Below are 16242 nucleotides of genomic sequence, written 5' to 3' on the forward strand. Positions count from 1 at the left end.
CCCATCCCTATACAGTGCTTGGCTGTAAATCCAGGGCTGGGCTAGAGTGGGTGGGTCAGTTTTCGATGGCCTCTGCCACACTGGGCTCTGGGGACCAAGGTTTGGCCTGGCCTGAAGGACAGGGGACTCGAAGTGCTGAGTCTACTCTGTAAAGTAAGTGTGGATAACAGGGAGAAGGTCTCGAAAGTTCTAGAACTGTGCTGTTCTACAGGGTGGCAGCTAGCCACATGAAGCTATTTGAGTTAATTAAAATTAAAACAACTTTTTTTGTTTGTTTCTTTTCTATTTTTTTTTTTTTTTTTTGAGATGGGGTCTCGCTCTGTCGCCACGCTGGAGTGCAGTGGCACCATCTTGGCTCACTGCAACCTCTGCCTCCCAGGTTCAAGCAATTCTTCTGCCTCAGCCTCCTGAGTAGCTGGGACTACAGGCCCACACCGCCATGCCTGGCTAATTTTTTTTTTGTATTTTAATAGAGATGGGGTTTCACCATGTTGCCTAGGCTCGTCTCTAACTCTTGAGCTCAGGCAATCTGCCCACCTTGGCCTCCCAAAGTGCTAGGATTACAGGCGTGAGCCACCACACCCGGCCAAAACAACATTTTTAAAAATGTAAAACTCAGGCCAGATGTGGTGGCTCACTCCTACAATCCCAGCACTTTGGGAGGCTGAGGCAGGAGGATTGCTTGAGCCTGGGAATTCAAGACCAGCCTGGACAACATAGCAAGACCCCACCTCTAAAAAAATTTTTTTAAATGAGCCAGGTGTGGTGATGCATGCCGGTAGTGCCAGCCTACTCTGAGGCTGAGGCAGGAGGATTGCTTGAGCCCAGGAGTTGGAGGCCGCAGTGAGCTATGACCGTGCCACTGCACTCCAGCCTGGGCAACAGAGCAAGACCCTGTTTTAAAAAATTAAACAAAAAAAAAACCCCTCGGCTCCTCAAGCCACATTTCAAGTGCTCAAGAACCACAGGTGCTAGAAGCTAGAGTACTACACAGTATGGAGTCCTTCTAGAAGCTCCTCTATGCCATCCCTCTAGTGCCCAAGTCTCAGGGTCCCCTCCCACCCACAGCTCCGGATTCAGATGGCCAGCATTGGAGTGTGTGAATCCAGGGGCTCTCTGGCTCTCATTAGCAGGGGGTTCCTCGAATGTGTTCCTGAGAACACCAGTTCTGTAAGAAGCTCCTTGGGGAAGAGTAGGGTTCCCTGTCAAATGAGTTTGGGAAGTGCTGGGTTAAACCACGTTAGAAATGGAACTCTAGGCTGGGCATGGTGGCTCACACCTGTGATCCCAGCACTTTGGGAGGCCGAAGAGGGCAGATCATGAGGTCAAGAGTTCAAGACCAGCCTGGTCAACATGGTAAAACCTCATCTCTACTGAAAACACAAAAATTAGCTGGGTGCAGTGGCTTGTGCCTGTAGTACTTGGGAGGCTGAGGCAGGAGAATCACTTGAACCTGGGAAGCGGAGGTTGCAGTGAGCCAAGATTGCACCACTGCACTCCAGCCTGGATGATAGAGCGAGACTCAGTATCAAAAAACAACAACAACAACAAAAAACAAGAGCAGCTTGACCAACATGGTGAAACCCCATCTCTAGTTAAAATACAAAAAAATTAGCTAGGCTTGGTGGCGAGTGCCAGTAATCCCAGCTACTGGGGAGGTTGAGGCAGGAGAATTGCTTGACCCTTGGAGGTGGAGATTGCGGTGAGCTGAGATCGTGCCATTGCACCCCAGTCTGGGGGACAGAGTGAAAGTCTGTCTGAAAAAAAAAAAAAAAAAAAGAAGAAGAAATAAAAAGAAACGGGATTCTAATGTGTTTTCGGGCCTCCTTAGAGCCTTCAGCGAATTCACTCATATGCACCACACACATCACGTGGCATTTCCCAAACCACCTGGTCCATGGCACCCTTTCTGCCCAGAGCTCCTGGAGGGGCCAGCATTGCTTGGGTTAGGTCCCTGCAGGTGCACAGCAGGGCTCAGGGCCCCGTCGTTCAGCCAGAGGCCCAATCTTGCAGTGGACGGATGCAGAGCCCGGGGCCCAGGCCTCCTCTCCCACCTGTCTTCTCTTTTTGGTGGCAGCAGCTCCACTTGTCCCCACGGAAGACGCCAGGGTGGTAGGAGCCCAGCAGGCCGGTGTTGTTGATGCTCACCTTCCGCAGTGCAGACAGCCACTGGTTCAGCTCATTCACACACTGCAGGGGACATGGAGGGGGAGGCCTGTTCAGACGTCACCTCCTCTAGGAAGCCCTCCTAACTCGGAGCTCCTGTACCACACCAGACGCCATGTTCACCACCACCCCAACCCAGCAGCTTTGAATGAATTAGGAGAGGCTGCCCTTCCTCCAGTGGAACATGACCCACGCCCGGGGACATGGCCTGGAGAGCAGGTGCAGTGGCTCACTCCTATAATCCCAGCACTTTGGGGGGCCGAGGTGGGAGGATCGCTTGAGCCCAGGAATTCAAGACCAGCCTGAGCAACACAGCAAGACCTCATCCTCTCCTCTCCTACCTGTCTTGTCTTTTTGGTGGCAGCAGCTCTACTTGTCCCTGAAGAAGGCACCGGGATGGTAGGAGCCCAGGAGGCCAGTGTGGGCGGGATTTCAGCCGCTGCTGGCCCCTTGGCCACGCTTGTAGGTATTCCAGAACCCGCCAAATATATTTGGTGGCCCTGATATCACTACTTTTCCCTGTGGCTCTGGCCCCTGACACAAAAGGGAACCCCTAGAGGGAAGGGCACAGAGGGACAGGTCTGTGACTTCCTCCCCACAGGCCATGACGGTCACACCCAGAAGAAACCAACCCCCCTCCAGCTGCAGGCTTCCTACTTGTCTCACATGTCCCTGCCCTAGATACACATCTGGGTCACCCTCCTACAAGGTCCCTGCTCGAATGCCACCCATCAGAGGTCTTCCCTGACCACTCTTTAATTTTTTAAGGTTTTTTTTTTTTTTTTGAGACAGAGTCTTGCTCTGTTACCAGGCTGGAGTGCAGTGGCTCGATCTCGGCTCACCGCAACCTCCACCTCCCAGGTTCAAGCGATTCTCCTGCCTCAGCCTCCTGAGTAGCTGGGACTACAGGCACGCGCCACCACACCCAGCTAATTTTCATATTCTCCCTGGCCACTCTTAATAGGGCAGACCGCTCCCTCCTATACCCCACTCTGTTCCCTCCCTTGCTCCCTCAGTCTCTTCTGGTTCCCTTCAAGTCACTATCACAATTTGACTTTTCTTTTCTTTTAAGAGACAGGGTCTCACTCTGTTGCCTAGGCTGGAGTGCAGTATTGTGATCATAGTTCACTACAACCTCCAACTCACTGCAGCCTCCAACTCCTGGGCTCAGGCTATCCTCCTGCCTCAGCCTCCCAAGTAGCTGGAATCACAGGTGCATGCCATCATGGCTGGCTAATTTTTTTTTGTAGAGATGGGGTCTTGCTACATTGGCCAGGCTGTTCTCAAACTCCTGGCCTCCAGTGATCCTCCCACCTCAGCCTCCTAAAGCACTGGGACTACAGGCATAAGCCACTGTGCCTGGACCGACATTTGAAACATGTATTTATTGGCCCATCTTCTCCCCGGGATATCAGCTCCATGAGGGCAAGACTCTGCCTCATCTGCCACTGTATCCCCTCACCTAGAATCACGCCTGGAACCTAGGAGGTGCTCAGTAAGTATTTTTTAAATAAACGAATGAATGAGTTAATGAAGGAACAGATGAGAAGGTTATTTGAGAACATGCACCCAGAGCCACACAGAGCATAACGTTTGATTATTAGGCATTGATACAGACACAGAAACGCACAGGTGCCAGCTCAGACTTTCTGTTTTAGAGACAGGGTCTTGCTCTGTTGCCCCGGCTAGAACGCTGGGATTATCGGCATGAACCAGCGTGCCTGGCCCCCATCTCAGTTATCTGGAAATAGTTTCCAACAAACGGGTGCACATGCAAATTTCACATCATGGGGATGCACCTGTCTGTGCACTGGCCCACACACAGACCTACACATGGATGCTCTGGGAAAGACATGGGCCATGGCCTCCTGGGGGCTCAGACCCCTGGACAACACACACACACCTGTCCCTGACACCTCCCAGATTAGACATACCCTGCGGTGCCTGATGTAGCTGGTAGGGGGGCGAGAGGCTCAATCAACTCTTTTCTCATCCAGTCCACTCAGGCCACTCCCACAGCACCCAGGCCACTCCCACAGCACCCAGGCCATTCCTACAGCACCCAGGGCACTCCCATAGCACCCAGGCCACTCCTACAGAGCTCAGGCCACTCCCACAGCACCCAGGCCACTCCCACAGAGCTCAGGCCACTCCCACAGCACCCAGGCCATTCCCACAGCACCCAGGGCACTCCCATAGCATCCAGGCCACTCCCACAGCACCCAGGCCACTCCCATAGCATCCGGGGCACTCCCATAGCACCCAGGCCACTCCCATAGAGCTCAGGCCACTCCCACAGCACCCAGGCCTCTCCCATAGAGCTCAGGCCACTCCCACAGCACCCAGGCCATTCCTACAGCACCCAGGGCACTCCCATAGCACCCAGGCCACTCCCACAGAGCTCAGGCCACTCCCACAGCACCCAGGCCATTCCCACAGCACCCAGGCCACTCCCATAGAGCTCAGGCCACTCCCACAGCACCCAGGCCTCTCCCACAACACTCAGGCCACTCCCACAGGGCTCATGCCACTCCCACAGCACCCAGGCCTCTCCCACAACACTGAGGCCACTCCCACAGGGCTCATGCCACTCCCACAGCACCCAGGCCACTCCCATAGCACCCAAGCCACTCCCACAGTGCTCAGGCCACTCCCACAGCACCCGCTCCCCTCCCCACACCTTGCACTGCAGGTAGGCAGTCTGGGGCCTTCCGGCGTCGTCCATGTAGATGACCTGCATGACGTGCGAGCTGCCAAAGCTCTTTTCCTCCACCTTTTCCGCTGCCCGGATGTTGGCTAACTTGATGAGGGCGCTTTTCTGGGACAGGCGGGGAGGAGAAGGCTCAGGGACCTAGCCAAGGCCATTCCATTCCCCATCTCTGGGCCTCAGCCTCCCCTTCTGCAGCACCAGGGGTAGGTGTGGGAGACCCAGAGTGACCTCAGCCAGGGCAGAGCACAGACTGATGGTGACCAAGTGCCCAGCAACTGGGAGGGGAGGACCTGGCTTCTCAGGGGGGAACTCCCAGAAGGCCTGGGAGGTGTGAGCTTTGGGGTAGTGTCTGGACAGCCAGCATTCTCTGGGCTACAAAGCCAATCCAGCCGTGGCCAAGGCTTTGTGACTTTGCATTTATTAATTTTCCAACTTGTTTTTGTAGTCCCAGGCTCTAATAGTCATATCCTGACTGGGGGCACTGGCTCACGCCTGTAATCCCAGCACTTTGGGAGGCCGAGGCCGGTGGATCACCTGAGGCTGGGAGTTCGAGACTAGCCTGACAAATATGGAGAAACCCCATCTCTACTAAAAATGCAAAATTAGCCGAGCATGGTGGCGCATGCCTGTAATCCCAGCTACTCGGGAGGCTGAGGCAGGAGAATCGCTTGAACCCGGGAGGCGGAGGTTGCGGTGAGCTGAGATCGCACCATTGCACTCCAGCCTGGGCAACAAAAGCGAAACTCCATCTCAAAAAAAAAAAAAAAAAGGGACCAGAATTAAATAATGCCCATGTAGTCAAATCTTTCAAACCTGGCAAGGAAGATGTATAATAATCATCTGAATGCTTTGGGAGGCTGGGGCGGGAGGATTACTTGAGGCCAGGAGTTTGAGACCAGCCTGGGCAGCATAGCAAGACCCTATCTCTGCAAAAAAAGTTAAAGAAAATTAGCTGGGCTTGGTGGCACGTGCCTATAGTCCCAGCTACTTGGGAGGCTGAGGCAGGAAGATTGCTTGAGCCCAGGAGTTCGAGGCTGCAGTCAGCTATGATCGCACCACTGCGCTACAGCCTGGGTGACAGAGCAAGACCCTATCTCAAAAAATAATTATCATCATCTGAGGGGTCTTTGGTCGGAAGGGGCAGGCCCCTTGTCTGGTGGGACCCCTGAGCTGGTTCTTTGAGAACAGGGTGGGTGATGAGCTTCTTCACCTACCCCTAGCCCACTCTCACCTGCCCAGGGCTAGGCTGGGTACTACTGGCAGATCATCCCCATAGCCTGCATGACTGGGGGCAGGTGTACTGCAAGGGGTCACCAGGTCCATGGAGGAAGTACGTCCTCAGCCCTTCCTGGGAGAAGAGAGCTTGCAGGAGGTGACCCATGACTCAGAGAGGGCTGTACAAGATGATCTTTGAGATCTCTTCCCACGCCAAGATTCTGTGCTTCTATATTCCTGCCTCTTCCAGGAAGCCTCCCCTAGTTGCCCTAGCCTCCTCCTCATCTAGCAGCCCAGGTGACATACTATCTTTAATAATACCATTTGCCTAAATAGTACTACCTGCCAGGCCCTGGGTCAGGACCCTTAGGGAGATCATCTCATTTAATCCTCAACAACCTGGTATGGTAAGGTCGGATCATCTTCCTCCCTTTTTTTTTTTTTTTTTTTTTTTTGAGACGGAGTCTTGCTCTGTTGCCCAGAGTGCAGTGGCACGATCTTGGCTCACTGCAACCTCTGCCTCCTGGGTTCAAGCGATTCCCGTGCCTCAGCCTCCTGAGTAGCTGGGACTACAGGCACCCAACATCACACCTGGCTAATTTTTTGTATTTTTAGTAGAGACGGGGTTTCTCCATGTTGGCCAGGCTGGTCTCTAACTCCTGACCTCAAGTGATCCACCCGCCTTGGCCTCCCAAAGTCCTGGGATTACAGGCGTGAGCCACCGTGCCCGGCCCTCCTAGGTTCTGATAAGCAGTACAGATGCCGCACACCTGGCTTTCTTCTCTGACCCTGGGGGTACCTCAGGTGGGCTCCAAGGAAGAGGACAGGTGCCTCTAAGGTGCCATAACCTCTCAGCCCCACTTGCCGGCCTCTCTCCTTACCTACCTTGGAGCTGGGCGTCTTGGCGAAGCTGAGGGCCTCGGTAGTGAGGGAGAAGTAGAGCTTCTTGAAGGAGGAGGACATGAGGGGGCCCTTGCCCTTGGTCCTGTGGATGAAGAGTGGCCCCTCCTTCACAGGTGGCGCCTGCAAACTCAGCATCCGCTGCAGGTCCAGCTCTGCCAGGCCAGGGAGGGAGGGGAATAGAGAGCCCAGTGAATGAGGGCGGGACCGGGGAGGGCGGAGCAGTGGGCGGGGCCATGGGGCTCAAGGGCTGAGCAAATCTGAACAGCAGGTAGTGGACGTGGTCATGGGGCTCAAGGGCGGAGCAAACATCAACAGCAGGTGGTGAGCGGGGTGACAGGTGGACTGAGGAAGGCAGGGCCATGGGCTTGGAGGCGGGACACGCGTCAATAGCAGGTGGCGGCGGGGCTATGGAGCTCAAGGATGGAGCAAATGTCAACAGGCACAGATGATGGTGGGTGAGGCCATGGGTCTAGGGGTGGGGCAAATGTCAACAGCAGGCGGTGGATGGGGCCACGAGAGGAACAAACAGCGGTGGGTGGGGCCATGGGGCTCAGGGGCGGAGCAAACGTCAGCAGTAGGCTGCGGGCGGGTCTGTGCAGGGCGGTGCGCACCATCCTTCTCCTCGATGTCCACGAGCTTGGTGATGAAGTCCTTAAGCTGCGCCACGCCCTGGCGCACGGTGGGCTGCAGCGGCTCCATCCAAGCCTCCTTGGCCCTGGAAGCCGGCGTGTCCATGTTGCCCACGTTCTGGACTGCCTGGAGGTGACAGCAGGAAGGACCAGGTTCTGCTGGGTTAGGGGCCCAGCCACTGCACCCCCTCCCACCCCGCCCCCAAGTCTTTGCTACTCAGCTGGAGAGATGGAGGCAGAGGCGACAGAGGCCATGCCCACGGGCCCCCTCCAGCCCCACTAGGGATCAGGGAGGAGAGGATCATGAAGTTTGATGCCTTATGATAACTGAGACCACTTGGGCCTTCCTCTGTAGGTTTAACTGACGCTGCTGCACTGGGTACCCCACCCCGGTGCCGGGCACATAGGTGCAGCCTGAGAGTAAGCAGACCGGGGTTGGAAGGTCCCGCGATTCACCACCGACAGGCTGGGCGGCCTTGGCAACCTCCGACCCCTCGCAGGCCTGTTCCCTTATCCATGAGATGGAGCTCGGACAAGGTGGCCACAGGAAGGCTTTGCAAACTGTGAAGTACAGTGCCCACGTGGGCGTGCCAGTGGCCTCGCCGGAGCCGGTAGGGAACACTCTGCAGTCCAGGCCAGGGCCCCGGTGGGACACCCAGCTGTGCATCCCGCCCGTGGCCGCAAGGCCCGCACCTTGGCCAGCAGGAGCAGTGTGCGGCTGGTGCGGGCGTCCGCGTGGCGCTCCCGCAGGTGGAAGAGCTTGGGCGACATGATGGCGGGAGAGAAGAAGCGCAGGCACAGGAAGCTGGTGACGGCGATGAACGGTACATTCTGGAGGGGTGCGGGAGAGTGCGGGCTGGAGTCCCCCAGACCTGGGCTCCTGGCAGCCCCCTCCCCTTAGGCTCCCTCCCTGACCCTTCCCGGGACACAGCCTCCCTGGTCCTCCCCAGCGCTCCCTGGTTCTCCCCAGCGCTCCCTGGTTCCCCACCGCTCTTCGCCCCTCGCCCCAGCCCAGTCCAACCCGGCCCAGCCTAGCCCGGCGGGTGGAGGGCGCACCTCGTGCTGGGCGCCGGGGAAGCGCTCGCGCACGCGCCGGAAGAGCTGTCGGAAGGTGGCGCGCACCACGGCGGGGCACGCGCGAACCGAGCGGCTGAGCGCGCTCAGCAGCGCCCCCAGGTGGGCGCGCAGCGTCTGCGCGCTTTGCTCCAGCACCTCGGCCTCGGTCTGCGGGCGGTGCAGCCCGGAGCACCTGCGTGGAATGGGGCGGGTTGGCAGAGGGGGTCGCGGTCAGCGCCAGGGCCACGACAGGAACAGTGGCTCTCACAGTAGCCAGGACACGGACACAGGGGACAATACACGGGTGGGCAGAGGCACAAACACACGTGCTGACAGGGCCTGATCCCAACCTGCTGCCGCTGCGCCCCGCACCCCCCCGGAGTTACCCCCGGCCTCACCCTACATCCTTAACTTCCACTTTGCTGGGGTCCAGCTCCACGTACTTCTTCTCCTCAAACACCTTGTTGATGATGGGGCCCAGGACGCCGTGCAGGTACTGCATCCCGGCCACCTGGGGACCACCACAGGTCACATTGATCCTGTCTCCCCCAGTCCCACTCCAGCTGCCCACCCTCTCCCGGCAGCTGCCCCTGCACCATTTGCCTGCCGTATCCGCCCAGGAGGGGGCCAGGTACACATGCAGGGCAAACTGTTTATCCATGAATGAATGAGTGAGTGAATGAATGAATGACTAGAATTCTTAGCCCTTGTAATCCCAGCACTTTGGGAGGCCAAGGCAGGAGGATCACTTGAGGCCAGGAGTTTGAGACCAGCCTGGACAACATAGTGAGACTGTCTCTAACTTAAATTTTAATCACACACACATTCTTTTTGGGAGGGGGCGGGGCACGGAGTCTCGCTCTGTGGCCCAGGCTAGAGTGCAGTGGCGTGAGCTCACTACAACCTCTGGCTCCTGGTTCAAGTGAGTCTCCTGCCTCAGCCTCCCCAGTAGCTGGGATTACAGGCACCCCCCACCATGCCAGGCTAATTTCTGTATTTTTAGTAGAGATGGGGTTTCGCCATGTTGGCCAGGCTGGTCTCGAACTCCTGACCTTAAGTGATCCGCCCGCCTCAGCCTCCCAAAGTGCTGGAATTACAGGCATGAGCCACTATGCCCAGCCACATTCTTAACCTTAAAGGGCTCTGAATACGGAGCTAGAACACTGGAGTGGAAGTCCCAGCCCCCTCTGTCACTCTCTCTGAAGCTGGGTGTTGTCATTTGTAAGATGAGGACAATATAGCATGCAACCTCACCTTCAGAAAAGACTCCATGCATTTTGAGGCCAGAGAGTTGCTCCGGAACAGGGTGTTGGTCTCACCTACAAACAGAGGTCCCAGTGGGTAGGGGGCTGGGACAAAGCTTTTAGGGGAGGGGGAGGACAGAGGACCCTGGGGCTGGGGGATCTAAGCTGGCCCCTCAATAAAGGGCCTCCTCGCCACCTCCCAGCCCACTGTCCCACCTCTGCCCTTGGCTCTGTTCCTTGCCACCCTCCTGTCTGACCCCATCTGCCTCCCACAGGAGGAGCCCACCCACCCCCAAACACCTCCCAGTGTTCTGGGCCCAGCTCCCTCCCAGGCCTCACTGGTGCGACTCAGCTCCAGCTGGAAGAGCAGGTCCAGGAAGTCCTTGGCCAGCCCCTGCCCCAGGAAGAGCTTGAGCAGGTTCGTGGCCACATCCTGGCGACACTCGGTGCTGGTTGTCTCCTCGATGAGTGGGATCAGCTGCCCTGGGCCCTGCAGGGAGAGGCACGGGGGATCCCAAACCCTTCCCTCTGAGGACCTCAGAGCATCCCAGGGAAAGAGGACATTTTCCCAAGGGGTGGCTGGGGACGGGGCCCTGGACACTGGCCAGCTCCTCACATCCCCAGACCTCAGTTTTCTGCTCTGCAGAATGGGTTTAGAAGGACAGGGGCACAGGCCTACCGCCACTGGACCCTCCCACCATGCCCAGGCCCCCCTCACCTGTATGCCCAGCTTGACCTCGTGGCACAGCAGCTGCACCAGCGGCTGGTAGGAGCTGGAGGGCAGCACCATCTCGTCCCGCAGCCGCACCTCCAGCTGCAAGGAGCCCAGGTTGCCCCTGGAATGGGCAGCCTGTGACCTCTCCACCAGGGACTCAGGCCACCCTGGACCACACCGCTCCCATGGCCTCCAGTTTTTTCCCTTGGGGCCAGCCTCCCATCTGTCTGCTCAGGCCCTCCATCTGGGTGCCCTACACAGCTCTGCCTCCCAGGCTCTGCCTGGGCTATTTATTTTCTCTTTTTGGAAAGCCCTTCCTGTTTCTGCATTCAAGGCACCTCTATCTGTCTTCAAGGTCTGGCTCCCTGCCACCTCCAAGCTTGGGTATGTGGAGCTCCCAGCCTTGAATCTATAAACTCCCAGATAATGGCACCATCATGTGTATACTTTACAGCAGAAGCAAATCCCCAACCCTCATAACAACCTAATAGGGAAACTGAGACCCGAGCCAGTTCAGCAACTTGCCACATTAGATCGAGCTTCCAAGCTTCCCTGTTCTGACAGGGAAGGTCAGAACAGAGGAGGGTGTGGACCAAGGCATGACATCCTCTAAGGCTCCCACTGCCCCTGCTCAGCACGAGCCTCATGCACAGGAGCAGTGTTAAGATGGGCCCCTGGGCCTGGCGCAGTGGCTCATGCCTGTAATCCCAGCACTTTGGGAGGCCAAGGCAGGTGGATCACTTGAGGTCAGGAGTTCGAGACCAGCCTGGCCAACACAGCAAAACCCTATCTCTACTAAAAAAAAAAAATACAAAAATTAGCCAGGCATGGTGGCAGGTGCCTGTAATCCCAGCTACTTGGGAGACTGAGGCAGGAGAAGCACTTCAACCCAGGAAGCAGAGGTTGCAGTGAGCCAGGATTGTACCACTGCACTCCAGCCTGACTCTGTCTCAAAAAAAAAAAAAAAAAAGATGGGAAGATGGGCCTTGGCTGGTTCTATGGAAACACCTTGTGCTGGACACACAGCCGTCCACCTGCCCCTACCCTGTTAAGGATGGGAATTGGGGGAAGGGGGGTCTGGGGCCTTCCACAGAGACACAAAGCTGAACCATCGAGGGCTGTGGGCTACAGCAAACAAGCCAGAGGGCTTTCTAGACAGGCTGCCAGATTTAGCAAAATGACCCAAGACACCCAGTTAAATGTGAATATTTTATTTACTTATTAACTATTTCTTTAGAGATGGGGTCTTGCTACGTTGCCCAGGCTGGTCTTGAACTCCTGGGCTCAAGCGATCCTCCTGCCTTGGCCTCCCAAAGTGCTGAGATTACAGGCATGCGCCACCACACCCAGCCTAAATTTGAATATTTTTAGTATAGGTATGTCTCAAATAGTGCATGGTCATTCTTCTTTTTTTTTTTTTTTTTTTTTTTTGCTGAGATGGAGTCTTGCTCTGTCACCCAGGCTGGAGTGCAGTGGCGCAATCTTGGCTCACTGCAACCTCCACCTCCCAGGTTCAAGCAATTCTCCATCCTCAGCCTCCCAAGTAGCTGGGATTAGAGGTGCCCACCACCACATCCGGGTAATTTTTGTATTTTTAGTAGAGACGGGATTTCACCATGTTGGCCAGGCTGGTCTTGGAGTCCTGGTCTTGAAGTCCTGATCTCATGATCCACCCGCCTCGGCCACCCAAAGTGCTGAGATTACAGGCATGAGCCACCGCACCCAGCCGTTTTCTTGAGACGGAGTTTCGCTCTTGTCACCAAGGCTGGAGTGCAGTGGTGGGATCTCAGCTCACTGCAACCTCCATCTCCTGGGTTCAAGCGATTATCCTGCTTCAGCCTCCCAAGTAGCTTGGATTACAGGTGCCCACCACCATTTTTTGTACTTTTAGTAGAGACGGTGTTTCACCATGTTGGCCAGGCTGGTCTCGAACTCTTGACCTCAAGTGATCCACCCACCTCAACCTCCCAAAGTGTTGGGATTACAGGTGTGAGCCACCATGCCCAGCGGTTATTCTTATACTAAAAAAGTATTCACAGCCGGGCGCAGGTCAGGAGTTCAACATCAAGCCCGGCCATCACGGTGAAACCCCATCTCTACTAAAACTACAAAAAATTAGCCAGGTGAGGTGGTCCCAGCTACCTGGAATGTTGAGGTGGGAGGATTGCTTGCACCCAGGAGGTGGAGACTACAGTGAGCTATGATCACCACTGCACTGGTGATACAGGTGCATGCCTGTAATCCCAGCTACTCGGGAGGCTGAGGCACAAGAATTGCTTGAACCTGGAAGGCAGAGGTTGCAGTGAGCCAAGACCGTGCCACTGCACTCCATCCAGCCTAGGTGACAGAGTGAGATTCTGTCTCAAAAAAAAAAAAAAATTATTCACTGTTTATCTGAAATTAAGTTTTAACTGGGTGTTCTTTTTTTTTTTTTTGAGACAGAGTCTAGCTTTGTCACCCAGGCTAGAGTGCAATGGCGCAATCTTGGCTCACTACAACCTCTGCCTCCGGGGTTCAAGCAATTCTGCCTGCCTCAGCCTCCCCAGTAGCTGGGATTACAGGCGCCCGCCATCTGGCCAGGCTGGTCTCAAACTCCTGACCTCAGGTGATCCACCCACCTCGATCTCCCAAAGTGCTGGGATTACAGGCATGAGCCACCACGCCTGGCCTAATTTTTTATTTCTTTGTAGAGATGGAGTCTCACTTTCTTGCCCAGGCTGGTCTCAAACTCCTTGCCCCAAGTGATCCTCCCACCTTGGCCTCCCAAAGAGCTGGGATTACAGGCATGAGCCACCGCTCCTGGCCAACAGTCAGGAGCTTATCTCACAACCCTATTCCTGGAGAATCTGGCATAGGGAGTTGGAGCTATGGCTCAGGGACACTGACCTTGGAGACTTGAACTCTGGTCTGAGGTCTGCAGGGAAATTTTCAAAGGGAAAATGTCTGAGCACTTGTTTCAGAAACTTCCAGAGGCAGAAAGCAGGAGACCTGTACAACCTGTGAGCTAAGAAGACAGACCTGACCGGGTGCGGTGGCCCATGCCTGTAATCCTAGCACTTTGGCAGGCTGAGGCGGGTGGATCACTTGAGGTCAGGAGTTCGAGACCAACTTGGCCAACATGGTGAAACCCTGTCTCTACCAAAAATACAAAAATTAGCCGAGCATGGTGGCACACAGTTGTAATCTCAGCTAATCCGGAGGCTGAGAGGCAGGAGAATCACTGGAACCCAGGGGGTGGAGGTTGCAGTGAGCCAAGATTGTGCCGCTGCACTCCAGCCTGGGTGACAGAGCAAGACTCCATCTCAAAAAAAAAAAAAAAAAAAGACAGAAGACAGAAGACAGAGCTGAGCTGAGTGCGGAACTGTGGGGAAAAATAAAGGGGAGGGGCCAGGCGCAGTGGCTCACACCTGTAATCCCAGTACTTTGGGAGGCCGAGGTGGGCGGATCACAAGGTCAGGAGATCGAGACCATCCTGGCTAACACGGTGAAACCCTGTCTCTACTAAAAATGCAAAAAATTAGCCGGGCACGGTGGCGGGTGCCTGTTGTCCCAGCTACTTGGGAGGCTGAGGCAGACGAATGGCGTGAACCCGGGAGGCGGAGCCTGCAGTGAGTCGAGATCACGCCACTGCACTCCAGCCTGGGGACAGAGCGAGACTCCGTCTAAAAAATAAATAAATAAATAAATAAATAAAAAATAAAGGGGAGGTGGAGCCCAGCCAGGATGAGAAGGATGCTGGCCTGGTGGGCAGAGGCTGAGGGGATCCTGGAGCTGTGTCTCCCGACCTCTTACCCTTGAGCAGCCCCCCTGCCCTGCCTGCCTGTAGCCAATTCCCAAATGTCAGCCCCCACCCCACCCCTTGAGGCCGGCTGCCCAGCCCCACACACTTACTCGTCATGCCGCCGGCTCTTGGACTGGTCGGGCTGCAGCCGGAACCAGCCTTCCTCCTGCTGGGCCACCCGCAGTCTCTGGACATCGATCACCACCTGGGGACATAGTGGCTGTCTTCCTGGAGCTGGGAGACTTAGGTCTCCTCCTTGCCAACTACTGTTCTTAGTGGGGAGGGGCTCCTTCCAAGGGTCCCTGAGTGCCAGTGGCGGTGGGGGAAGTTGCTGGTTCTGGCAGACGGTGGTGGGGTAGTCCCAGCCTTCCTGAGTGTCCCTCTTTGGGGAAGCCGGAGGGAGGTCCCTGAGGATGGGATGGCTGCAATGGAGCCAGGTGCTGGGGGACAGCAGGTTTAGCCTGCCGGGGGTGGGGGGACGGGGAGGAGGCGGGGCGGTGGTGCTCACTTTGCCCAGGAAGTCATTTCGGCTGACAAGGTCCCAGTCCCAGGCCTCCACGCACAGCGCCTCCGTGGCCCCCTCCTCCAGCTCAAATTCAAACGTCTCATTCCAGCGTGGGTAGCATGACTTCTTCACGATCTGCCCAGAGGAGGGTGGGAGGGGGTTAGGCTGATGTCACTGGACTCCCCAGGCTGGGCAAAAGGCAGAGCTGCCCCAGACACCTCCCCTGGGTTCCCCACAGCCTCCTTGCCTTGGAGTTTCTGCCACAGCAGAGGTTAAAATGTCCTGTCCAAGCTCCCACCCATTTATCAGATGGGGAGAATTGAGGCCCAGGGTGGGGAAAAAAACGTATCCAAGACCACACAGCCAAACAGTACTGACTATGAGGATGTGGTGAACAGGGAACACCTCTACACTGCTGGTGGGAATGTGAACTAGTACAACCACTATGGAAAACAGTGGAGATTCCTTAACTAACTAAAAGTAGAATTACCACTTGATTCAGCAATCCCACTACTGGGTATCTACCCAGAGGAGAAGTCATTATACAAAAAAGATACTTGCACACATATGTTTTTGTTTTGTTTGTTTTGTTTTGTTTTTGAGACAGAGTCTTGCTCTGTTGCCCAGGCTGGAGTGCAGTGGCACGATCTCTGCTCACTGCAACCTCCGCCTTCCGGGTTCAAGTGATTCTCCTGCCTCAGCCTCCCAAGTAGCTGGGATTTCAGGGGCCTGCCACTACGCTCGGCTAATTTTTGTATTTTTAGTAGAGACGGGGTTTCACCATGTTGGCCAGGCTGGTCTCAAACTCCTGGCCTCAAGCAATCTGCCAGCCTTGGCCTCCCACAGTGCTGGGATTACAGGCGTGAGCCACTGCGCCTGGCCAAGATACTTGCACACGCATGTTTATAGCAGCACAATTCGCAATTGCAAAAATGTGAAACCAGCCCAAATGTCCATCAATCAACAAGTGGATAAAGAAACTGTGGTATATATATACGATGGAATACTACTCATCCATAAAAAAGGAATGAATTAATGGCATCCACAGCAACCTGGATTGGATTGGAGACTATTATTCTACGTGTAGTAACTCAGGAATGGAAAACCAAACATCGTATGCTCTCACTCATATGTGGGAGCTAAGCTATGAGGACGCAAAGGCATAAGAATGACACAGTGGACTTTGGGGACTCGGGGGGGAAGGGTGGGAAGGGGATGAGGGATAAAAGACTACAAACTGGGTGCAGTGTATACTGCTCGGCTGATGGGTGAACCAAAATCTCATAAATCACCACTAAAGAACTTATGTAACCAAACA

At 55.5% G+C, this 16242-nt stretch overlaps 1 protein-coding gene across 3 annotated transcripts in view; it reads right to left on the reverse strand.

Moving 5' to 3' along the window:
* Positions 1-16242, reverse strand: part of RASA4B (RAS p21 protein activator 4B) — a 47219-nt gene that overhangs the window by 15674 nt on the left and 15303 nt on the right. For all 3 annotated transcript variants that reach the window (XR_010140646.1, XM_024249818.3, XM_054560334.2), the window contains 12 exons: positions 14928-15059; positions 14530-14624; positions 10642-10759; positions 10263-10413; positions 9934-9998; positions 9078-9190; positions 8680-8872; positions 8317-8454; positions 7606-7750; positions 6977-7146; positions 4847-4984; positions 2055-2190 (listed from right to left, as the gene is read on the reverse strand). Coding sequence is in view for 2 of the 3 variants with exons in the window: in XM_024249818.3 (XP_024105586.2) it covers positions 2055-2190; positions 4847-4984; positions 6977-7146; positions 7606-7750; positions 8317-8454; positions 8680-8872; positions 9078-9190; positions 9934-9998; positions 10263-10413; positions 10642-10759; positions 14530-14624; positions 14928-15059 (1594 nt within the window). In the remaining variant the exon portion in view is untranslated. The remainder of the gene's footprint in view (positions 1-2054; positions 2191-4846; positions 4985-6976; positions 7147-7605; positions 7751-8316; positions 8455-8679; positions 8873-9077; positions 9191-9933; positions 9999-10262; positions 10414-10641; positions 10760-14529; positions 14625-14927; positions 15060-16242) is intronic.

This window comes from Pongo abelii, chromosome 6 (assembly GCF_028885655.2).
Source record: "Pongo abelii isolate AG06213 chromosome 6, NHGRI_mPonAbe1-v2.0_pri, whole genome shotgun sequence".
Classification (NCBI taxonomy): Eukaryota; Metazoa; Chordata; class Mammalia; order Primates; family Hominidae; genus Pongo; species Pongo abelii.